The sequence below is a fragment of the Anser cygnoides genome, chromosome 1 (genome assembly GCF_040182565.1).
Source record: "Anser cygnoides isolate HZ-2024a breed goose chromosome 1, Taihu_goose_T2T_genome, whole genome shotgun sequence".
In the NCBI taxonomy this organism is placed as follows: Eukaryota; Metazoa; Chordata; class Aves; order Anseriformes; family Anatidae; genus Anser; species Anser cygnoides.
This window is the reverse complement of record NC_089873.1, coordinates 179677460-179702931: the sequence shown is the minus strand read 5'-3', so window position 1 is coordinate 179702931 and position 25472 is coordinate 179677460. Positions and strand designations below refer to the sequence as shown.

General features: G+C 44.7%; 1 protein-coding gene across 4 annotated transcripts in view; it reads left to right on the top strand.

Annotated features, from left to right (window-relative positions):
- ELF1 (E74 like ETS transcription factor 1) overlaps positions 1-25472 on the top strand; it is an 88229-nt gene that overhangs the window by 24133 nt on the left and 38624 nt on the right. For 3 of the 4 annotated variants that reach the window (XM_048047705.2, XM_066988145.1, XM_066988149.1), the window contains exon 2: positions 24705-25014. In XM_048047705.2, coding sequence (XP_047903662.1) covers positions 24943-25014 — 72 coding nt within the window. In that variant the 5' untranslated portion in view covers positions 24705-24942. Of the gene's footprint in view, positions 1-23506; positions 24254-24704; positions 25015-25472 lie in introns of those variants that run through there. The other variant, XM_048047706.2, reaches the window with a different exon arrangement.

Sequence of the window (25472 nt, the reverse complement as noted above, 5' to 3'; positions counted from 1 at the left end):
CCAAGCCGCAGCTGCTTATCTTGGGCAGAACGTTTTTTCTGTGCTAAAGGGTGAGTAGCTGCCGCTGCTTTCTCTTGAGCAGGGCTTCGTGGAGGAGCAGTTCCTCTTTGAACGCAAAGCTGCCATGTTCAGGCCGTCTTGCTGCCGTGCGAGGGCTACACCAGAACTACAGAAGCATTTGGGGTGCAGTGGTGGAGTTAGGAAGAGCGATTTGAAATTCCTCTGCGCCTGACAGATATCAGCTTGAACAGGTCTCCTTCTGGAAGGCAGATAAGCAGGTTAGAAGTGAACAAGAAATGGCATTAGCTTTTGTTGATTTTTATAGCTGAAGCCTACATTTGTTTCTGTCTCAGGAACAAAAAACAACACCTCTTTTCTCCCCCACCCCCCTCCCTAAGGCAGGGATCTTTCTATTTGGATTGAATTTGTGGTTGATGAGAGATGACCAATGGGAGTGGTATCATTAGATGACAATTAGCTTGGACATTATTTCCAGGCCCATGCTTTTACAGAAGTGCCTGTTTTCTAATGTGCTCTTTTTTTTTTTTTTTTTAATCTATTGACTAATAGAATTGCCAAGTCCATGATCTTGGCACTCAAACAAGAGGAGAAAAAAAAAAAAAAAAGGCACAGATTTTAAGAATGTTGCTGGCCTGGTATAGCCTGATGTTTCAGTATTGCTACAAACTCATGCTTCGGTGGTGTGCTTTCCTCTATGGACACTTGTGTGCTTAAGAAAAATGCACAAGGTGTATGTATACCTTTTTCTTTCATTTCAGCAGAGCTGCATTCAAGGGTGGGGACTACAGTCGACCTGTACTAGGTGAGCTGCTAGCAAAGACTTTGTAACATAAATTCAGGATTTACCTTTATATCAGATAAGAAGCTTTGATCTCCAAAACAGCTTTCACTTCTTGCAAGCCTTAGTAAAAGTTTCTCGGATTTCCCTGGCAGATTTTGTTGTTTTCACTGACAGTTTTGGTAACTCTCTTGAGTTTTGTTGGGTGCGCAAAGAGCAGCAAGAACTTTCCTCCTCTGGAGTGATTCAGTAGAGGAGTGGCAGGAGGTGGAGTTCATGTTTCCAGCCGTGGTTATGCCCTGCTCCATGAGCGCGGAAACTTAGCTACGATACACCAGTGATTTACCGTCCTTATCCTTTTAATGCCACTGATGTGCTTTAGAGATTATTTGCTTTCTTAAATCTTATTTAAACGTAGCTTCCCAGATAAAGCGTTTGAGAGACTGTACGTACTGAAATTTGAGGTCTTTCTGCTTATCAAAAGTCTGCAGCAGCAATGTGAAATGCTCTGGACTTTCTCCCTCTCCTGACATGAAGGGGCTGATCTCTGGAGAGGTACAAATGATTTATTCTTCAATATGGGTCTGGCTTCAGGCAAAGCCCCCAGCTGTGTCAGTCTGTGTGCTAACGGGATCCCATTAGATAGGGACTGAAGTTTATACATGCTTACCTTGATGTGTTTTAGGCCTTAAATACCTAACAGCTATCTTTAGTGAAGAATTGTGCAGTCCTTTATCTGTCCTTAAAGAGATCAGTCACCTTGGGTCACAGGTGACTTTTGGTTGGGTTAAGATTTGAATGTGAAAACGATGGCATTTTGTTAGCCTCTGAACAACCTTCGGTCCTCAAACCTGGATGTACAACCTTTTTTTCATGTATCTTGGAGAAATTTTTTACAGCTCAGCTCATTTGCTAGGAATAAGGATAGCAAATACATATAGGTTGGAAACTGTGGGAAAGAGTTGTTTTTAGATGGATTGAATGTCACTGTCTACTTCTATAATTAGATGTTTTAGACTATTTCTAGAACACCCCATATTTAGCTAATCATCAACATTTCTGTGTGAATATACCGGATATATATATATATATATTTATTTTGAAGGGAATGTTTTGCACTTCTTGAGTGGTTACTGTTAGCGTACTGTCTCCTGACTTCATCTGGGAGCTTCTTTCACGTTTACCTAATTTGTCTTCTTGCGTGGTGGTGGTTTGACTTCTGAAGTGAGCTCGGTATAAATGTTTTGCCATACAAGACTTTTTCAGAATGGAAGAAAGGGGGTGAGCTGCATTCAAATTGCGTCAGCTCCTGAAAGAAAAAGAGCATGTTAATGTATATTGTGGCTGCACATATTGTTTCAGCATTCTGTATGTTTTTCCAGAATTACTTATGTTTCCCATGGGGTATTTTGACACTTAATGAAACTGACAGGTTGGGAGAAAGCTGCTTTGCTTTTACAAGCTTTGTATCAAGTCACTTCTGCTGTTCTCCAGTTCCAAGTTATCTCAGTGTTTGTTCAGTTTTATATTGCAGCCAGGGAAAGAAACGGCAAAATGCGATTGTGAAACTACGGTTACGACTTGTGATACCTAGGGCTGACCACTGTCAGGGAATTAATGTTTAACTTGGTCTTCCACCGAGACTGAATTTCAAGTTAAAAGCAAGTTGACAAGGATACTGTTAGTTTTCTCCTCTGTGCGCGTGCCCTGTGTGCCCTGCTAGATAGTTTTGGAGCTAGTGAGCAGTTTCCCAAGACTGCTGTGGCACGGTTTGTTTTTAGTGGATGTTGTATCTCCAACCAGAAGAGGACCCTCTGAGGAACAGCTTTCTTGAAAACTGTGTCTTGAAGGCACCAGGACCTGCACGTTGCCTGCCGAAGGCAGGATCTGGCCTGACATATTCCTGGGAGGTGGTTGTTAACGTTATCCACTCCCTTTCTCTTGGTAGGTTTGCTGTTTCGTGCTGTTATTTTTCCCCTCTCCAGAGCCTCTGTAAGCTATTTGCTCTCCGTAGCTATTCAAAAATTGTAACAATGCCTGTAAAATAAGCATGGGCGCTGAACGAGGGTATTAGCCATCAAGAAAATAATTTAAACATTTACATGTTGTGGAGCAGAGTGTGTGGCAAACCTACACAAATTGCAAGAATTTGCTCTGCTGGCCACAGGCACCTCTAAACCAGCTCGTGGAGAACTGTAAGCTCAGCAGGGCTCTCCAGATGCTTTCCCTGGTTTTGGTATTCAGAGAGTGGAATCCTGCCTTTTTTTGTTTTAAATACTTCTGTTTATTTCAAAAAGAGAAAAGAAGGAACTGTGGAGAGGAAGTGTCTGTTTGGGGACTTTTTTTCTTTCCAAAAGGTGGTTTAGACATATGAATGAAAATGAAACTTTCTGTGTTGAGAAACAGCAGTCAGGCAAACTTGAAACTAGGTAGAGCTTGTAGCTTTTTAAAAGAATACCAAACCTTTTCAAATTGAAAAGTGTATTTCTTCCACTATCAGCTAAAGGCAACATTGAAAAAGTTGCTTTTGAAGCAACTCAGAGCAGTAAAATTTTCTCTGATGGAGCTGCAATGTAGAGAGCCAGTAATTCAGACCGTATAAAAATGGACTGGGGAGGAGGGGGGTGTCCTGAGGAAAACTGAGAAGATAATTACCATTGGTAGAAAAATGTCCTAAATGTGCACTTCAGGTAATTATATATGTTTTAGGTAATATAATATTCAACCATTTGTTTTTCTAAAAAGCTAATTGTCTTTTAATATGAACCCTCAGACGAGCTGTATTAAATGGTGCTTCAGTGGCAATGGACTAGAAATAATTCTCAACAGTAACAAATGTCAGAAAACCTTTGCCAAGCTGCAAAACAAGGACTCCACGTTAAAAATAACAGGGATAGTTACAGAAAAGATGCAATAGTTTCTAAGCCGTGTAGTAGAAAGGATATATTTTGTGTAGTGATTCTGGTGTTAGCAATGTTTAAAGCTTCTCTTACACATGCCCTGTCTTCAGAGGAACTTAGGAAACATTTTGTTAACTTGAACTGCCAGACTTCGTAAATGCCTGAAAGGAGCTGTGACACCATTATATTGATATACTGGGATTTAAAGCCTGTGCATTTGAGGACAAAGAGAGTAGCAGTTGCTAGCTGCAAGGAGCTAGCTGGGTAAAATAACTGCTGCCTTGTGAGGAGAGACCCAAGGCCACCGATCCTGATCTGTATGTGGTGTGTGGGTGTGAACTGACGGGTTTCTCCTGTGTCCCCTTGTATGCCTGTTTAAAAAAACTAAAAAAAAATAAAAACCAGCGGGAAGGTTTTGTGAGTTCATTTGTGCTGCTTTAAATGAGAACCTCTAGATGAGGTGAAATCCGGAAAAAAGAAGACTGGAGAAAGCAGCTTGTTTAAGTGAAGGCTGGCAGAGGCTGCGTTTGGAGAACCTCTTGTTGTGCTGTCTGTCGTGAACGAGCTCGGTGCCTGCAGCCTGGCTGGGGAAGTGATGCTAGCGCTCGCTGCTGTCTCTGGTGTCTTCACAGCTTGTGTTTACCAGGCTTACGTGCACGTCGAATGTGCTTGGACCTGACCCCAGCTGCTCGTTTTTACTCATAACTGAAGGTTACGTGCGTAACCACCCTGGTCGCTTCTCAGCACGGCCCGTTAAACCCACGCGGCGGTGCTTCAAGTGGATGTGCCCTGAAGCGCAGAAAGGAGCCTTGGACAGAGCGAATTTTACTCAGGTAACGACCTGTCCTGGAGGTGATGGGCTGTAAACCCTTACACCTCCCCTTCAGCAAGGTGGCATTTGCTGCAGCCCTTAGCTTCTTGACTCAACAGCAGGTTGAGCTGAAGTTGGGATTGAAATTCTAGACGTGTGTTTTTGTGTGCATGCAAACTTGCACCAGTTTAATTTGTTTCAAACTTAGCTTTAGGTAGCTGTTCGAGGTGGGCATGGTTGTGCCTAGGTTGGGGCTGTGGGAGTACCCTTGCAGCTGCCTCCCTGCTGCTTGGGTGTACCACCTTCTTTTTCCCCTCTGTGGTACCATAGGTTTTACCCCGTGTTTTATTGCCCTCCCCTCCCATCCGCGCTCTGAACTGTTCGGGTGAGCAATACCTTATCTGGTTCGGCTAAAACCAGCCACGTTAGCAAATGAGGGTTCGTGCCATGCAAAGTTGCTTTGCTCGTTGGCTGAAGCAGGCTGGGACTGATTTAGGAGCGGTGGAGCCAGGCATTTCGTGGGATTTTTTGTAAGATGGGGCTGAAAAATAAGGGGGAGGAGGAACTAGCACAATTTTCTTTGGGACAGGGCAATTGTCTGCAGCAAAAGCTTCAGTGAAGAGATCATTTTGTGAAGACATCCCTGTGTACCCCATTTTTAAACCATTAAAAGCTTGTTTTCCTAATGAATTGTCTGAACCCTACATCTAGATCCTTCTGGTTGAGAGGAGTTTGTTCACTGATAAATTAGGTTTTGTTGAAAAATTATGTAGTGGGGTAAGTCTTGGTAATATAAACTGGGAGGAAAAGTTTTTTGCGTGTTAGTTGGGGAACGTGTAAATAAAAGTCTGAAACATTTCGGGTGGAGAGTGAAGCTTGGTCTTTTTTGTTCCTTTTCTTTCTGGGAGAAGAGGGGGAAGGAAAGACGGGGTTGAGAACTGTGCTGCTGCAGCTTTCTGAAAGAATGTTGTTAACATCTTGCTTTGTTAAAAATATTCTAGTTATTCCTGTCTGCTAAATCGGGTTATTGAAATGAAATGATGACCTTTGCTCTGAGCCTGAAACAGTCTGAGAGAAAAGCAGGTGTTGGGGAAGATCAAAGCTTTTACCTCGGCTAGAAAACGTGAAGATAGATCTGAAGCTCCAAAGATGCTATATTCTTGCAAGGACTTTGAAAACTGGGAAGAATTTGAAAAGTTGATTATGGTCAGTTGCCAAGAGCAATGCTGCGATAAATTATTAACTCATTGCACTGTACTGCCTCGTAGTGCAAACAGTTATAAGCTGGTTACTGTGCTCTGGTCGGTAAGTCAACACTGTAAAAAATTCCTTGGTTATCTGGAAAATGTCTTCTTTGGGATGTTTATTAAAGGGACACCATAGGATTAAAAGTCATGTTTCCTTCTGTTGAAGGGGGAAAGAGAAATCCATGAACGCGGTTGGTTTCTTGTTGCCTGGGGAAGGCTGGTCAGTGGATGTCGCCTTGCTTGGTTTCGCTTTTGCTCCTCTCTCTATGTGGTGCTTCGCTGAGGCGCGATTCCTCCTACCTACCCGGAAAAACACAGCGGGAGCAAGGCAGTCAGCTTAGTACTTTTGGAAGCACAAAACAAGTTGACTCAGAGCTGTTTTGCAGGAAAAGCAGTTCTGTGGAGACCACTCCTCCCTTCTTAGCTGTAACCGAGATAGCTGAAGAAATGTCTAAGCAGGCTGTTTGGAGCATCGTGGTGGTGCCTTGCTGCTGGCATGCAGCAGCTGCTTCAAGGAGTGCGTTTTCAACTTTGTAAGAATTAAGGAATCCTGATTTCTGCTTTGCTTCCTCGATTTTTACAAATGTAGGTACCATAACATTGTCCTTCCTGTTTTTTGTTAAAACACACAAACCTTGAAAATTTAAACAGTCTTTAGTTGCCCCAAAATGAAAATGACTCATAAAAGAACACTCTTACCGTTATTCTAGCTCTATACTTGTGTTACGTTAATTTTTGGTTAATTTAATAGTGTATAAGCAATATACTTTGCGTTATGCTTAGTTACATGCTTGTGTTATGCGAGTACAATATACCATGAAAATAACGACATACGAAATGCTTTAAATGTTTGCTGTAATATCTGTGGTTCGTTAGCAGGGCACAGATGAACTTTCAGGGTTAAAAAGAATATCCAGCTCGAGAGTAAACCATTGCTGGATCAGTGTCAACATCTGCCACCCCAGTTTTGTTAGGAAAACACTGAATCCTGCCAGTACATGTTGCAAGATATGACCAACGTGACTTACAAACTAAGAAGCAAATCTATAAAATGCTGTTGGCTACATAGTATTGTTGGAATCTGAGATGGAAAATACTTTTTTTTTTTTCAGTCCTCTTCTAAGTCCTTTTGCCAATCCAGCAAAATTTAGTAAGGTTCAGATCATGCTGCAAGGCTTTCTTTTTGTTCAGAAAGGCTTTTGAGCAACCATTACTTTGTATGGTTTTTAATTTGTTGACTGTTCAGGGTTACTTGAGTATTTGACAAGGGTGGGACTTGTGTCAAAAGTGGACTTCAAAATGCTTCAGAAGCAAGCTTCTGTTATGCGTTTTTCCTTAGGCTTTCTCTTAGTTTCTGATGGGCCCTGTCTAGGGCTTCTTCTGACTTTCAAGGACATGAATGGATCAGGGCCGGCGACATGGAGTGATGTAGTCTTGCCTTGGTCACAGTGCTTAGATGGAGACACATGAAAGCTGGGGACAAAGCAGGCTCTGTCAAAGGAACCTAGTTACAGAACAGTGTTCTAGTTAAAAATCAGGAGATTTTGGAGCCTGGTTGTCTTTAAGAAAAATAGCAAAGCACTGACTTTGAGATGGCTGCTCTTCTAAAAGTGCCAGTCACCATCTGAATGCAGTTTTATTCAGGAACTGTTCTGAGATGGGGATGGAGAGCACCTTGGGGTGGGAAACCTTGGTTCCATAAAGGGTAAAATGTCAGAAGCTCCAAGAAGTCCAGTTAAGACTTTTTTGTTTGTTTGTTTTAACTGCTTCTGAATTTACACGGAAAATGTTCTTGGACCATATTAGTAGGCGGTAGTTAACTCTTCTAGATATCCACCAGCTACTTTAAGCCTCAACTTAACACACAAGTGATATGTTTTCTACTGCGTTAGTGGGCGACCCTGCAGAGATGTAAAAACTGAGCTCAAAACTGGTTTTGCTACCACTGTGACAAAAAAGATGTCCGCTCGTGAAGGAAGGATATGAGGCCATCTTGATAGTTTCTCACTGTACCTGGAGGGATAGTTTTTTGGGCTGGCTAAGGAGATGTTTTCTGATGGACTACGTTATGGGGCTATCTGGGGCAGAGCAGAAGACTGCTTTAGAGAGAGGCTGAACATAGGATGTTGCTTCTCTCATAAATACCGCCAAAACCAGATCCTGCACTGTTCAGGAGTTTCTGCTTTTTGCAGAAACTTTGCGGTGTCTAGCAGTTGATTCTTTGCTTCCTTAGGCCGTGTTAACTCTTGTGCTTATGCTGTTGGTGCTCAATGGTTCCTCAGCATTTCAGTTTTATGGAAGGTAGAGGTGGTTATGGTAGGAAAGCCCTGCAGATCACCCAGCGTGTCCCGTTTTGTAGGACAGGGCGGTCCCGTGAGGGAGACCTGCTGGTGCCGTGTTTGGCAGCGTGCTGTCTGCCCTTGGCTGTGGTTCATCTCTGAAGGTTTCTGCTTGTTTGCTTGTTCACCTAAACCCAACCACTTGGTTTCTTGATGGCTTAAAAGAGTGCTTGAGGAAGGCCAGACGCCAAAGGGTACAGGCCTGGTTGTGAGATGCCCTGGGCTGTGGTGGACAAGAACTTGTAGCCAGCCTTTTACACCGTGCGTTGGAGGCCTACAGGGGCCGTGTTGTGACAAGCACAGCCTCATTACTTTCCCCCCCTCCAGCTGACCAACTCCACTTATTTCACTTTTCACTCCTTGAGGCGCGGGCACCTCTTATTTCACTTTTTATTTTTCTGGAAGGAGTCTCCGAGTTCCTCCTCCCCGTGTGAGGCGGAGGAGCCCCGTCAGGAGGCCGGGCCCGGCCGGGGGAGCTGGAGCCGGAGGCGCGCTGAGGAAACGCTTGGCGCGCTGAGGAAATGCTTGTCGCTCAGCCGGGTATCGCCGTCTGTGCTTCCTGTCAGTTAAACCACGAGCCGGGGGGCAGATGCTCCCAGAGATGACTCCGCTTTCTGGCCTGGACAGCCATTGTGCAAGCAAACCGGCTCCTCAAGAACGTACTCAGGGCCGTGCGCTCGTGATTTTAATTGCCTGTGCGAGACCCTTATTTAGATACCTGAGAGTAAAGATCAGGATTTAATTGGTTCAGGAGAAAGCAGGACTTGAACTCTTGAGGTGTAAACTGTAAAATAGTAACTAGGGGAGCTACAGTCGAGCAGGGAGAGCTGGGGTCTAGTATTTCTTTTTCCACTACCACCACTGTAGGAGTTTTGAAATGTGTTTGAGAAACAGAAGGATTGAACGTGAAATCACACGATTTCATGAACGTCTTTCTGGGCAGATAATTGCCATCTTTCTCAGCTTGGTGAGTTTTTATTGTAAGATCCAGTAATCTTTAGTGTATATATATATATATATATATTAATTCTAACTCACTTGAGGGTCCATTTCTGAGGAATTTCTGGCTTCCAGTTAAGTTATTACATGTGTATTCTGAAATTAAAAAAAAAAAAACAGAAAAAACACATTCAAAAGTGTATTTTAATAGATATATTTTTATCTGCATTTCATGATTACTAAAGATAAGTATATTATTACAAAGTAGTTACTTTATTGACGCTAGAGCCCTAAAAATATCTTCCTCTGCATCAGATTTTAGAGAACTGAGTACTCCACACATCAAAATTATATTAGAACTGAAACCGGGCAGGTTAGTTTCAGCCATTTTGACTGATTTGACGCTCTTTTCTTCCGCATGTGATGGTCTAACTCCCAGAATGTTTGTGTTTTTATTTTTTCAACTGTTTATATGTTGATTAGCCAGCAATGAGTAGAGGTTTCTTTGCTGCACGATGAAATGTTTCTGTGTTACCTGCTCTTTAAATTAGAGGCTTTTAGTCTGAGAGGTTCATCCTCTGGATGGCAGAGAGAAAGGTTGTAGGGGTGGTAAGGTGAGACAGATAAGGACTTTTTTTTTTTCCTTTGCTTTTTCTTCCCTGTCTTCTCTTGGGTTATGAATCAATAGGCACCGCTTGTAGCTCACAATGGTGTCTTGACCCCAGGGACGCAGCGTCTGGTCCCTTGAGTTTCTGCAGGACCAGGAGCCAGGATGACAATTCTAAAAATCCAAATTTTTGCCTCCATGAAAGGCACCAGCTCTCGCGTTCCTAACATAGTTGTGCTGGAAGCCTTACTCAGCAACAGGATGCTTGTGCTGATCTCTCTTTCGGTTAGTTTTGAGCACTGCTGTTCTTAGGACTGTGGTGTTGGAGAGGAAAGATGCAAATGGCGTATGCAGCCCTGGAGGGCACGTGTAGGAAAGCCTCCAAGAACCTCTGCTCGAAGCTTATGGTACCTTGACAGAAGGCATGGTGGTGGTGTGTGTGTTTGTTTATCTTCCCAGCCACAATTCTGAAATTAATTCATTGCATCTGGGATCACAGCAAACCATGGCTGGTTGGAAACTGAGATTTTGCAATCAGACAAATCAGCCTTCATAATCACAATTAGATCAAATGTTAGGTGAGAGAAAAAAAGAAAAATAAAGGAGGCTGGGGGACAAGTGAAGGGATGGATTAGAAAATAGTAAAGCAACCTCCCCCTGTATTACCTTGTTTATGGTACCAGTTGATCTTCAACTTTAACTTCAGCTTTCCCTTGTTTTTGTTTTGTTTTGTTTTGTTTGTTTGTTTGTTCCACCCCTGACTCTGTACAGGTTCAATGTCGTACTGGGAAAGGAAAGGGTAGGGTGGAAGTGGTAGGTAAAAGGCTTTTTTCCATCTCTGGTTTCTATGATAATTAGCAAGTTTTCGTGTCAGAGCTGAGGTCTGGACCTTAATAACAAGCCTGTGTTGCTGGCCCTTAACCAGTGGAGAAAACTGAGCTCTCCAGGAGATGCAGCCCACCTTCTGTCCCATTGTCTACAGAGGAAACTCAGAGCAACCGAGGTCCTTTCTTAAGGAGGTACTTGAGTTTCTTGGAAGTCATGTGAATGGAGAAGATTTGAGTTCAGGGGAGGAGAACCCTGCGTGTGTACACATGCGCATGCTTGCGTGAGTAAGGGTGAGGAACATGCCTTGTAAGCCCTTACTACAAGAGCGGTCACCTGCTGGTCCTACAAGCTGCGTAGCAAAATCTTGATGAGCCTGTGTGCCGTAATATCTGTTTTACTCGTTCTCCAGAGCTGAGGGGAGGTGGAAAGAGAGCTCCAGGAACCCTTCATGAGCTGGAGGCCGCGGTGAGGTCGCTCAGCTTTCAGCTGCAGGATGAGACCGAGTTGGCCGCGCAGCCCAGCCCAGGGTGACGGGGCGATCCCCTGCTTTCCCCAGGTGGTTTGGTTCCCCCTGGCCCTGCTGCCCACCTTCCCCCTGCAGCTGGGGCATTGTGGGGTCCCACGGGAGGAGTTACGGCTGCGCAGCACAGGGACGCACGCAGCGCAGGGACTCACGCAGCAGCCGTTCCCTATTTAGTTCTGCAAAAGACTCAGGAACTTGAGTGATGAAATGAGGAAGAGGTGAGGCTTGAATTTCTCTCCACCTGCTTTGCGGGGGCTCTGAAACTTTCCGAAATACCCAGGTTTTGTAGGTCTTTTCACGCCACGCTCGTAAATTTCTGCGTCTAGTTCATTAGCACTGGATTCCCGTGTCTCCTCGGAGCAGGTGTGTGCTCGTACGCGAGTGACTTGGGCTTCAGAGCAAACATTTCCCCAGACGTTACGAAATACTGACCTGTCCAGACGCTGCCTTCCCTGGAGGGACCTTTGCAGACCCCGCTCCTTTTCCACATAACTCTTAGGAGAAATCTTTTTGCTTTTATTATATTAATCTTGTTGGACTTTGACTCACGTTTTGTCACTGTTTAAAACCCCACGGTGGGAATTGTTAGTCTAGCAACAAGCCAGGAGAGAATTTATATTCTCTTAATAGCCAAGTTCACCGCTTTGAAATTCCCCAGACAAATAGTCTCCCTTCCTAATCCCACCCTATCCAAATACTTTAGAACATAAAATGTAAGCTACGCTATAAGAAGAAAACTTCTCAAATGGCATGAGAATATTAGTTTCTCTCTTATCCTACATAGTCGCGTAGCTAATGTATTTTTTATTTACTGTAAGCATCGTGAAGCACGTGAGTTTTCAGAGTAATATGAGTGGATACAGGGCATTTTAGAGTATATTAAAAATCGGCAGTTTGAAAAGTACTATTTGATAAAATTATGGGCTGAGTGGTTGTTCTTCCCTGCTATAACTGTGTAAGCACTCTCGTGCCTCGCATAGGTTTTAAAGGTGTGATTTTTAGATGGAGTATTCTGCATTTGGTGCTTTACCTAAAGTTTTTCTGCAGACGTTTCAGTGAATCAGATCTGCCATGTGTTGTGTCCTGGCTAGATGTTCAGAAATGCCCGTGTTCTTTGTCTTGTTAATGCTCCTTCTCCCTCTGCTCCAATTCAGACAGCCCGATTGATCTAACCCAGCAGCAGCTTTCGGGAAACAGCGATGCTGAACGAGTAGGTTATCTTGGAAAACAGCACAGGTGTTGGGTGAGCGTCCGGCATAGCAAACACCTGGAAGCTGGACACAGCTGATTACTTTGTTAAAAACTGGCTGAAAGGAGACAAATGCGTAGGAGTGGGAAATGAGAGAAGCATAGGAGTGTTTGCCTCTCAGAACAGCCTTCTTAACAAAGTATATCAGGAGAGCTAATGTTGAAGATGCTAACAGGGGAAAGAAGGAAGGATTACAAGGAAGATCGAGTGGAGGAGATAAAAGCCAAACCTACAGTCTCTGTAGGAATCGGGAGGAAGTCTCAGGAAGTTTTAGAGAGGCAGGGTAATTCTGGTCCTTTTTCTGGGTACAGTAGTGAAAGGTGTATTCGGTGTGGCTGAGTTGGATGGGATTATCTGGCTAACCTGCACACAGAGCGCTTTGTGCGTGCCGTGCGGCTCCACACCCATACGTAGCTGGCTGTCTAGTAACAAGGTGGTTTGTGTATCAAACAAGTTACAGCGGGAGCCTGGGGTTTTTGGTTTGTTTTTGAAGTCCCTCTGGCTATGTAACGCTCACTCTTTCTAACCAAGGCCGTGTCTCTCCCTCATTTTCAGTGTGCGCTGGTGCTTTTTCATAGCCGTTTGCGATTTCAGGTTCAGTTTTAAACTAACGTTTTGAGAGCGTTCTTGGAGTTCAGAGCAAACTGCTTGGCAGGTGACTTTGCTCCCTTTCCTGCATACTCCGGGAGAGTTTACTAATCGTGTTTACTTGAGCATATCTGGAGTATTTTCTTACTTCTTGCCTTCTTCCGCGGTGAGCTGTGGCCAGGAACGCAAGTACAGGTTACCCATGCAGAAAGCACGTAGGAGTCAGGGCCGTGACTCATTGTGCTCAGGGAAAACGTGCAGTTTCAGCCTTCTACCCCAAATGCCTCTGAGCCCTTCAGCCTGTGAGTTGAAAAGCTCAGCTCCCCCATTTTATCATTTTTACTCCTTTTAAATATTTTTTTAGATTTGTTGCTGGTACGAGTTGCGGCTATGGTGATCCTAGAATATGACAAATGAGAAATCAGGTGGAAGAGTTAACCTTAAAAACCAGCAACAGGCCCGATGCCTTGATTTAGGAGACAAGCGTGGAACAGCTGGGTTGTTTTGGTGTCCTGTTTGAAAGAACGTAACAGTCATGGCTTAAAAGAACTCTTCTTAATGAATGCTTAATGAGTAAAAGTACATGATTAAGCAAAAATGAAGCTGAATGCGCTCACGCTCAAAAAAGCAGTTACATTAGAAAAGACAAACTGGAGGAAAAAAAAATGGGGGGGGGGGGGAACATGCTTGGCTGACCTGGAGGTTACTGGGAGGGTATTCATGGAGTCTGACTGAAATCTCTCACTTCCCTGATTACAGCTGTCTCTTATCAATTTACCTGACTGTAGGTATGGTTTAGTACTTTGCACCTCTTCTTATGCTACTTTTCATTCCTGTTTCTACAGGCTCTTTTGAATCAAGTATTTCTGCTTGTGGAATGGTAGGAGGTGTTGACACGCACTCTTGGGTGTTGTTTTTTTTTTTTTTGGTTTGGTTTGCTTTTATTTATTTATTTTGAATTTGTATGGAAGCTTAGTGCAAACACCAGCTTTGTGATTTTGGCAAAGTAGCATATTTGGCTAATTTTTCTGAGAGATTTGTTGACTGAGATGTGTTTTTCTTGTCCCAGCCTCATAACTCCATGCTAATAACAGCGCTGGATTCTCCAAACCCTTACAAATAAAACTGTCATGGTACTACTTGTGTCATTTCACTCATCAAACTCTTTCGGAAAGATCTTATATGAAGAATTAATGCCCGTGGTTGTGGCTGAAGGGGTGACAACACGGACTTACAGGGGTATACAGAGAAGCTCTGCTGTACCTGACTGCAGCCTGGAGAAAGCAGATCACCTCTTGCTTTGTGCAGGGAACTTCACCCGTGAATTCCTGTGGTACAATCACTGTAAATGCATGTCGGAGTGCTTTGTGTATTGTTTAGTAAAGTTAAGTGAGGATCTGTGTGACAAATAGATTAAAAAGCTTCAAACACAGTTTGCAACAGTGTGTTTTAACGGGTAAGTTCTAAAATCAGATGTTTCTATCTATATTTTACCCATGTGTCATAGTTAACCACAATGCTCACTGAAACGTGAGTGTAAGTGCTCTTCTAAATCTGGAGCCAGAATCTCCCAAAGACTGAAACGCTCATTTAACAACTTGCTGAGAAAGGAGCTTATGGTAAGTGTTAGTCGTGCTGCTTTGGGATCTGTGCTCTGCCATCTATCAGCACGAGCTCTGGTAGACTTTTGCTTTGTTTTGCTTCTGATCGGGTCTCTGAGTCTTGTCTGAAGGGTTAAAAAGTTGCTTAAGTAAAGATTTAGGTTAAACAAATGAGCAAATAGTGCTCTGCTTGAGCATTTCATCCGCTCTCGCTTGTGTAGTGTAGGTGGCAGGAGGTTACCCTATATTGTTTGCTTTAGCGAAACGGACCGCGTGTCCCAGCATGGAAGCTGTGTGATGTTCATATACGAAAGCAAAGGTACCTGTCATGCAAGAATACGTTGAACAAAACCAAACTAACACCTTGCACAGCCCTCTGAAGCCTCAGCACCACCGCTGATGCTCGCAGGGATGGCCAAGCATCTTGCATGAATGCTGAGCCGTGCTGTGGAGAAACTGCTGCTGCTTTTTTCCCGCATCGTGTGGTTTTAACTCGCTGCCTTGAGCGTCTAGACTGCAGACCCTACACCGTGGCAATGGGATTAGCAGCACGTGCTCCAGAAAGGGAAGATGGGCTGGAAGTCCTCACGGAGAAGGTGCAGGAGCCGAGCCCAGAGCAGCACCACGTCCTCGTGGGGCAGCGGGAAGCCCGCAGTGGTGGAAGAGCCGCGGGCTGGCAGCGCCTTCTGCCAGCACCCTGCCCGTCACGTGCCGGCAAAGCGTTCGCCTGCGTCCTGCTCCAGCAGCAGGGGCTGCAGGCAGAGGAGGAATTAGTGTAATTAGATTATCTCGAGCCCAGAACAAGTCATTTGGGGTTTCTGCGAGGGATGTTTCCTGAGGTGGTGGGAACTATTAAAGTAAGTAGCGAGTGCTTGCGGGCCCTGGCTCTTGGTTGAGGGGGCATAAATCTCTTCGCTGCTTGCTTTCTGAGCTTGTTCTTGCAGGCTTTTCAGAGCCTCCGCTCTCAGAGCAGCCTGCCTGTTTCATAAAGTCCATAAAGCAAAATCTAACGCCATCCCCTAGCTGTCAGGTAAGAAGGAAAAATGACTCCTCTGATGCAAATATTGTTTTACACGATATGTTTGAGAATAAAGGCTGCTCTATCTGGCAGCAGGGGTTAACCACCGAGGGCAGCAGGTACAGGCAGACTTAGGTATGTGATATGTTTGACTGTTTTGCAAGGTGCTGTAAATGTTGGCTCCGTGTAATCTGATAGCAGGGTAGGACAGGCGAGCTTAATGAAGGAAAATAGAGAGCAATGTAAAAGAACTGGAAATTCAAGTCTAGCTGACTAATAACAGCCCGCTCCAGAGGGTTTTCGACTGTTGATACTGCTGACAGCTGACAGTGAGCGAGAGGCAAACGGCAGAAATATTGCCTAATGTGCTCTGTATTCAGACAGGTTCTTTAGAGGTGCTGCAGAGGTAAGAATATTTCCCTTTCTGAACCTGGGCAGATCTGCTGGATGCAGCCGTGACCAGACCCAGCACTGACACGAGTGAGATGCCACGCTGCGGCTTGGAAGTGCTCGGGGAAGGGGACGCTTCAGCGAGTTCTGCTTGGGTTAGTTTGTGCCCCTTGTTCGTTGGTTTCAATCAATTAAATCAAATTTAGATATCTGAAATAGATTCTGAAGTTTTCCCCAGTGCTCAAAACATACTGAGGTGAATTACAGAGCTTTTCTATGGCGTTTTGGGATTATTTAAATATTTTGTTCGTTGTGCCTGACTGTCCACGTTGGAATAGTTAAAAATAAACAAACTGGAAGAAACAAAAGCCACAAAATGCTAAAAATCTCTGTTGGAAAAGTTAGAACAGAGATGGTCCCCAAGCCTGGTCCTATGGCATCTTCTGCAGGACACCGAAGAAGCCCAGTGAGGGTTTCAGTGACGGATCTACAGTTACCAGTGCTTGACTGCAAAAGGCTGTCTGCAGTAAGAAACTTTTGACTTGCAACTCATCTCTGCTGTCCTTTGGTCAGTTTTTTCCCCCCTTTAATGTATATACATTTTGTGTGCACTTATATTTCTTTTTTTTTTTTTAAAAAAAAAAAAAAGTCTACATCTGTGGCTAGCTGAAAAAAGAGGGAGTTTTTTTTTTAGTAAACTGGACTCTTTCCTCCAGGTGATCTAAAAACAACGACTGCATTACTAATTTGTGGAGAAAGAAATTTTCAGAGGCCGGCTGACAGCTTTGTGTCAGTATTTGGTACGGACTGGCAACTGGTAATTTGTGAAGCTCGGCACCCAGCCAAAGCAATTAGCTTTAGTTTCCCCTGATCTTTCTTCCTCCCACCGCCACCTCTTTATTCTCCTGCGTGCCTGTGTTAATCAAAGCAGCACGATCTCTTGGGGTCAAGCAGCTCTTCCCTCCTACACCCCCTTTGACAAGTTTGTCTCACATCCTGGTTTAGCTGTCTTGGAGCTCAGCCCTTCGGCTGTCTTTATACCAAGACGCTTTCCCTTTTAAAATCAGTGAGATTTCACTTATCTGAAGCTCTCATTACGGTTGCTTCAGGATCGTGGTCTGAATTCTCCTTAAAAGGTGCTATTAAATGCCAGAAACTGCCTGAGAGTGCCTTTAAAAACATTTGTTCGGCGTCACTGGAATAATTCTCTTGGTTTACGGGAATTTCTGATCCAGATTTGGGGTTTTATCATTTTACAACTTTTCTCTATCCTTTTTAAACCCCTTTTTGAGATTTTGTGCAATGCGAAAACTGGTAAGTTATTTATTAACATTGGTAAATTGGTTATGGTATGACAACACATAGAAACAGTCCTGTCTCTGCAGATTTTCCATCGGATAAAATAACCTGTGTTATTTGGATGTTACAGGCGAGGAAGTAATTAGAGATCTTTTGTTTTCCTTTGTCTACATGGTTAGTATCACTTACCTCTCGATGAGCTGCACTGTGCAGACACTTGCGGTGTCATCTCAGACTTGCAGTCCATCTATTCTGGTTTTGGAGCGTTTGATTTTTATTTTATTTCTCCTCATGGAGAATATGTGAATCCAGAAGTGACCGGTTACAATGAAAAAAAAAGTACTGCTTGTAGAGATGTGTGGTGGAAATCTGCATTACTGGAAGTTTGCCTCGTCTCGTGACAGGTCTTTTTCGTTTGGGTTAAAAAGAAATCCTTATGTAATGCAACTGATCTGTTCTAATTAAGTCGATCTGTTTTTATAATTTTCCTAAGCTTTTGATTTCTGTCGTATCTGTAGGAAGCAGTTTGACCACGTTACACCTAGACCGATACATTTTTTATTGCTTTCCTTTCATCTGTTCAAACCCCATTCCTTCTCGACTTAACTGCATGTCTCCTTGTTCTCATTTCGTCAAGTGGGAAATACCAGCACCTTATTTTTTTTCCTTCTCTTTACCAGTAGTGATGAATTGGCTACCAAGGCAGAATCCAAGTGATGCCCAAGTGTTTTGGTCCCCAGCCTCTGCGTTTACTGGAGGTTACCACGCAGGTTGCGCATCAGCCAAAAGAGAAGCAGACCTTTGCTTATGAACATGACTGTCTTAAGCTGGCTCTTGGATCCACATGACAGCGTCACGCTTCTGAAAGCGTTCGTCGTAGCGCAAGCGTCTGATATTTGGTAGGATAAGAGACCGTGAGATAGCCCCTTGCAGAGAAGTTCTTAGAAAGACCGGCAGCCGTACCGGCAGTGGCCAGGAAGCGCGGTGCCACAGCACGTTTGTGGCCCAGCGTTTTTCAAGTGCTGAAGGCCTGACGTGCACATATTCTTCTCCCCTTCCTGGCAGTAATTACGCGCAGATACAAGCCTTTGCAAGGGTGACCTGTTGGTGCTTCTCTGCACCAACAGGAAGGTCTGGGGGCTTTCATTTTTTCACCCCATCATTTGCGGAGGAAGGGAGGCTGGCGCTGTGATGTCTCTTCTCCCTAAGCTTCTCATTGCATCATGCACCAGGCCTATGGAAAAATGAGATTCAGTTACTTTCTTACCAGGAGGATAAGGAAGGGGGAAGAGAGAGGGTTTGGACCCTTGCTCGCCCCCGGGATGCCTGAGCTCCCTTGCCTTAGGGTGACTTACAGCTGACTTTTCCTGTTGAGTCCTGTTCTGCTTTTTAAAAGCAAACTTTTTGTGGAGAAGCGACAAAACCCCAGCCTGGTTGCCCTATCAGAGTCGGGAGGCTCAGCCTTTATCTTAGCAGGTGTTCAGATGCTTTATTCAGAGCTCGAGAGCTGCAGCAGCGGAGCTGGGGAGAGCCTTCCTCACCTCAGTATCTTATAACTTGCTGTTTGGGATCAAACCCTCTAAAGCAGATTGATTTTGGTGGCCGCAGCATACATGGATTATTTCCACAGTACTCTGTGTCCGCACACCTACGCAGATTTGGGGTTACCTTTTCACCTGGAGCATGAGGATCCAGATGAAGCACAACTTCCTTAAAACTTCCCAGCGCTGTTCCGCTATGGTGCTCGTGTGGAGGGCTGCTGTACAGCAGCTGTGTTACATAAAGGTGCTAAATAAACGGGACTCGATGTTACAAGTATCAGGGAACACGGGTTATAGGAAAAGGAAGGTTTTCAGGGGTGGGGGAGTCTGTAAACAATGCTGAAGTCGTTATTGTTAACAGTCCGGAAAGGAATCTCGCCTTGTGTTAAATGGTCAGCCTAACAGAGATTGTTGCCAGAGAAAAAGAAATGGAAAAAAAAAAAAAAAAGATGCTTATTGAAAATGTGATGAGTTTGTGACAGCATAGAAGAACTTGGTAATTGCATTCGTGCTTTCTGCCCTCTGTGGAGTAAACGTAGGTTTTTATTTGACGTTTAGGGAAGGGGGGTTTGTTTCACTTCCCCTATGTTGACTGAATTGTGCGCCAATTTTTTTTTCTATATTTATGATTTATTATGTTTAACAGACGAACCCTCTTACTCCGTGCCCTCCCTACTGTATGTGTACCGAGAGCCTGTGGTGACACAGGCTGCTTTCCAGCCCGGCTGCAGAACAGGCGTTTATTGATAGCGGAGGTTCCTTTGTCCAGGCTCAGCAAAGGTCACCCTGCTGGCTTTTATTATGTCAGCTGCTTTTTGCACAGCTTCCCCTAGGCAGTGTGGGTGCTTTCGGAAGATCTCAGAATGTTCCTTAAGTTGTTGCTTTCCTTCCTCCCCGATAGCCTCACCATGTTGTTTTCCTATCTTCTTTGGTTTGTGTGAGCACTCGACGTATTGTGCCTTCAGAGACGTCTCATGCCGAGTAACAGATCTTCACGTGTTCTTCCTCCTTGTCGTTTTGCTGGCTACAGATGCTCGAGGTCTAAGAGCAGGATTCAAAGCTCCGGTTCTGTGCAATTTGTTGGTGCTACTGCCCAGGGATAGCCAACCCGTGAAGGCTGCCCCAGTGGATGGTGTTGCTAGCAGTTGTGCTCAGCGCGGATAAAGAAGGCCATCCGGGGGTTGGGACTTGTGTTATGAAGATTGCGAAATCATTTGGCTTGCTTTCCTTTTTATGAAAACCAGACTTTGTGATCTATTGCTTGTGTAGTATCTTAAGAAGGTGCAATCCTACAAGGAGAGGACAGGCTCTGGCTTGATCTGTCCTTAACCTCCACTGGCAGAAAGGAATTAGCGCAGGGAGCACCCAGGTGCTTGCCTGACCTCCCCCCGAGGGTGTTCATACCAAAATCTCCAGGTGTGATACCTTTATTCTTCCCCTTCATCGACTCCTGTCTTCCTCCTGCACCCAAGGTGTTGTTGAGGAAGGGCTCCAGCTTTGCATTTCTGGTAAGTCCCAGTGGTGACACTTCTGGGCTAGAGCTGATGCTGAAGACTGAAATTCATTGGGGAGTTCCAGTCATAAGGCTTTTGACCCTGTGCTGAACAAGTAGAGCTGTTTGAGCAGCGAGTCAGGATTCAAATCCACATTTGATCAAGCAGCTAAGCTTGTTCTTAATTGCAGTGATGCCCCTCATTGCACTAAAAGGGCAGTGCAGGATGATTACTGTTGTCTTTGGTAACCCTAGGTGGGACTGGATCCAGGCAGCAGCTTGCTGGAGGAGCCCTTAGTACCAAGACGTGAGCCTTCTGGTTTTATATCTGAGCTTCTTCTGCAAATGTTTGGGTTTGTTCCTGGCACTTTGATGCCTCTACCTCTCCAGTGTGCCACCGTCTTACCTGAGCGCTCTGCGTTGTACTCGAGTGCTAAGGCAGCAGGGGTTGTGCCTGCTGATGTTGTCAGGAGTTGAAGGAGAAAGTGCAGATTTGTTATCTGCACGTCAGAACCTAGCTGCAGGCTAGGGAGCGCTGCCTTTAGCAGCAGGGCAACTTAGGGACAAAATGCTTGTTTGGGAGGCATTTCCTACCAGCTTCGCTGAATTGGCCAAAGAGCGATAGGGTGAAGTGAAGGGTACGTGTGGGGAGGAGTGGTTGGGAAAGCACTTGTGATATCTAGCCCAAAAGTCCTACAGGGCATCTTCTGGGATATCGGAGAGGGAATGTAAGGGTTAAAGCATCTCAACGTGCTTTTGGACAGCCTGATCGAGGGGGTGGTTTCGAGATGTTGTAACACAGAGGAGGGGAATTTTCAGAGGGATTGACATCATTTATTCATGGGCTCAGTTTTAAGGATTAAAGAAGAGGCGTTTATCGATTTAAGGTGTTTATTGATATCTCTGTGTCTTAATATTGCTTTAATATAATAAGTTCCCGCAACAAAAAGTTAGTAAAAGCAAACATTTATTCTGAGGTTCTGAAAATTTGATGCAAATGTTACGGTAATGTATACTGGGTCCCCTTTCTCCCAGGACTAATTGTATGTAGTCGAGCTTGTTGTGCGCGCGAATACAATTTATACATTTTGTGCTGTGTGCAAATAACTTACTTGCTGTTCACAGATGTACGTCAAATCAGACAGGGAGATCAGTGGCATTATATAGCCAAAACAATAGCCGTGTTTGTGTTAGCCTATAGGTATCAGGATCCTGTGATACTTGGAATAATGGAAGCACAGTTTATAAAAATAGATGTGGAGGAAAATATAGCTGGTTTAGAACGGTGCTGCCTTCTGCGAAAAGCTGCTGTTGTTTTGTATGTGCCAGAGAAAGCGATATGGGTACGGGGAAGTTCTCTGCGTTATTTTGCCCTGCTGGTATTTCCCAGTAGCTCGGCTGTTACTACTTATTTGCCACTGAGGACGCAATTGGACGTTTCCCATAGACAATAATAGGTTGAGTGCCGCTATCTAGCCGTAAGGTTAGATGTTAAAGCCCACTAAAGCCTGTTCACACCGTTGTCTTTCACTGTGGTCCTAATGTTGGGGTTACGCGGCTCTTTCCTTGTAAGGACAGGGGGGCCATTTGACTCTGCTCGGAGGTGCCGTGGTGCTTTTTGCCTTGGGGTGGTCGTGGGCTATGAGCACTCTGCACCAGCATCTTACTGCACGGGATCACAGTGGGGAAAATTCATAAAATAGCATTTAAATATCTGTTCCTGCAAAGGCATCGGATCATTAGGAGCTTCTCACTACCGTGAGGTGTAACAGTTTTAAGCAGTGCTTGTGTGGATCCTGCAGGGATCACGTGCATTGCACTGCCACAGTCTCTTAAAATGATGTCAAATGATGGCACTTGATTTCGTGTTGTTCATTTGCTTTTTAAATAAAAAGTAAGGAAAGATCTCTTTGTAGCTTTTAGTATCTCTGCCGCCACAGCTTTTGAATCATGTCTTTGCTGTGCAGCGTGGCATTGCAGTATCTGCTGTGAAATGTTATTGTTTTACAGAATCATGATCTGGTGCTAATGGAAGAATGCGCCAGTTTCCAACAAACACAGGGAACTTATAAAACCTGTCTCGTGGTGGTTGTACCTCCAGTTTTCCTTATGCCTTCCTAGACAGCCTGCATCTCTGACAGGGTGTTCATCCTGATTTTATATTGGTGCTGTTAACTGTTGTTGAGCTTAGAAAGTCGCTGGGCTTCAAGCACTTGTACTCTCTGGTCAGACATGTGGTTTACAGGCGTCTAATGGAGATGATTGTAAGCCCTTCCCAAATTCTGGTTCTCCCAGGACAATTAGCTTAACTCTCATTTTGAAATAAGCCTCTACTGGGAAGCTGAGGAGATTTTCCTATTTGCCTGGTGGTCCTCTGGAGTGAAAGCCCTCCTCACTGATTATTGAGAGTGACTTCAGATACTGCTGCTTCATCCTGTCGGAGAGGATATATGTACTTCGTTTCTCAGCAGTAACTAAACCAGAAATTGCACTTAAGTAAATTTCCATTCCTGTCCTCTCTTCTGGAAGAGTTGGTATGTCCCTACTGACATAAATTCATCCATTTCAATCGCTGCGTGGAGGAAATGTTAAGCTACATAGCACATGGCTGTATAGTTTGTTTTTAGGCTAGCACACAGGCTGATAAGAGTATGGGATGGGACAAGCCGATCCCTTTGTGCTGATGGGTGTGCAACCTTCCAGTGGCACTTTTGCCTTCCTAAAAGGTGAGGCCAAGTAATTGTAGGGGAGTTACCCAGATCCTAGCGTTGCGTGTGGTGCTTTCACTGCCACAGCCCTGCTGATGTACAGAGAACCGTTCAGGTCAGCCTGCAAAGTGCAAAGGGCTGAGGTTGACCAGTCGTGATTTCCAAAGCGTAGCCTTTCTCCTCAAGCCTCTAGCTCTCATTAACACAAGTACTCTCTAGTTAGGGTTGTGGCTACTTTAACAAACAGTTTAGCAGCTAATTAAAGCAAGCCTTGGAAGGGGAAGTTCTCCTGTCTGCATAACTTTGGTTTTCCTGATTTCTTAGAAGGGTTGGATCCAGTGACTTAAATGAGACTCCTTGAATGCGCTGTCATCACGGCTTAGGAATTTGGGAATACCACAATCTATATGGGAAAAACAGCTGCTGCGTTTCCTAGAGCAAGGGAGTACAGGCACGTGACTCGGCCCTCCCTAATTTAACCGCCTGGCAGCAGGGGAGGAGGATGCCCTTCATTTCTTGAGTTTCAGACTGCTGCAAAAACAAGGTGAGGTTAACCTCTTGTACACAGGCGGCTGTGACACGCCGCAGACGGCCGCCTCGCTCCAGGGCTGAAGTCGCCAGAGGGTTTCCTCTGGGTCTCAGTTGGCCTCCGAGCGTGTCTCTCAAGGATGGGGACGTGCTAGACCTCTGCCACGTGTCCTCCTGTCGCAGCAGCCTTGCGTCGAAGCCAGTTGAAAGAACTTTGGTCAAAACGCAAGTCACCGCCCGTCTGCTTCCTTCGAGACGTGCGGCTTTAAATTCGTAGGCACCAGCATACTCCCCGTAGGTAGGATCCTAATTGCAGGCATGCTGTTATTCCCTTGAAAAGGCAGGGTTTTTATTGACACGTTGATCATCTTAGCTGTATAAAAAGGTTACGTTTAGCACTCACTTTTATTTCAGAAGCAGTACAGTGCATCTCCATCCAAGCACAAGTTAACCATGATTACCTCTAACGCTGATAAGTGAGTGAAAATGTGGGGGCTGTGAGCACGCGTCCCTCCAGCGGAGCTGTTTACATTCCCTGCTTCGGGAGTCTTCTTTTTTCTTTGCTATTGTGCTGCGCCGTTTCTTTGCCTGCTCTAATTTGCCATGACGTGGTCAGTGCTGTTTCCTTCCGGCTGCTCGCAAGCCTGCAGTAGAGATAAGGCTACACTTACAGTGTGTTTTTAAAAAGAAGCTGAAGATCTGCCTCGTGTACAGCTCAGGAACTCTCTGTATCGTACGAGGAATTTATTGACTCTTCATCTGTTGCACACTGGGAATCAAGATCAAGAGCACTTCACTTGCAGAGTAACAGCCCTGCAAAACTGGAACTGTGTGTAGGGCAGAAAGGTGATGTACATGAGGTATCCTGCAGCTGAGTGGGTCAGTCTGGGCTTTGTGTTTTTGCTTTGAATGTACCTTGAAGACCGGAGTTATTAACGAATGCAAAAGCTGCATGTATGAATCAGGCAAAAAGATGGAGTTTCTTTTTGGTAACTTTCGTGACTTTGTTGCCTTGGTGCTAGCCTGATACTTTTAATATGAAGCGCTTTGAAACTGGTGTCTTACTTCCTGAAACAGTTTCCCTCTGCTTCCTGAAACAGTCCTACTTTTTATGGGAATGAAGATTTGCATGTGTTGATTAGTGGAAGTAATACCTCTGGAGATACAAAGGTGTCTGCCTTCCCCAGAGCTAGATAAAACATTTATAGTGAGGACCAACCTTTCCTGTGGCTGCTGCTCTTTCATGTAGCAATCATTTCTTAATTATAACTTCTTTTTTCTCTCTTTCTCTCCTCAGAGATAAAAGGCTGCCCACGTGGGAAAACCACCTCAGGAAAGGATTTCCCTTGGTTTGTTTCCCTTTGAGAAGAGAAGGACCCGGGAACGCTGATGGTTAAGAAATACTAAAACTGACGCTTGGTTCGTTTCGCCATCCTGCCTTTCTGCCCCGCTGGACCTTGGTGACGCTCGCCATCCTTTGACATTTGGGAACGTTTTTCTTCTTATGTGGAGCTGAGACCTGGGAATGCGTTATTATGGCAGCAGTTGTACAGCAGAATGAGCTCGTGTTTGAATTCGCCAGCAACGTCATGGAGGATGAGCAGCAGGTACGGGACCGCGTAAGAAATCACATTCATACAAGGGAAAACATGAGGAAAAAATGCCACGTAAAACACAAGAAAGCCAGCACTGAGATCATTAGTGTTGCAGCAGAAAGTTGTGCAGTTTCAAAAGCTTCCTGTTGCTTCCTGTAACTTGTACGAGCCGAGCAGAAATGGGTTGAAATGTTGCAATTTCTTCAGTATTGCAGAGACCTCCTCTGAAAATGTTTTTCTCGTGTCACTGATTTGTACTGGTAGAATCCATTTGTGATGCAAATTTCCTAAAATTCTGATATTTGGCTGTCACTTTCACTTTTCTAGTGTTCTAGGATAAAATCTGGAAAAAGTAAGTGTGACACTACAGGTGACTAGAAGGAGCAGTAGATGTCAGCCCTCTACTTTCTACAGATTGGTTCCTAAATTGCATTGCTATGTGTATGTCAGCTATTCAGAACTAAGCTTCA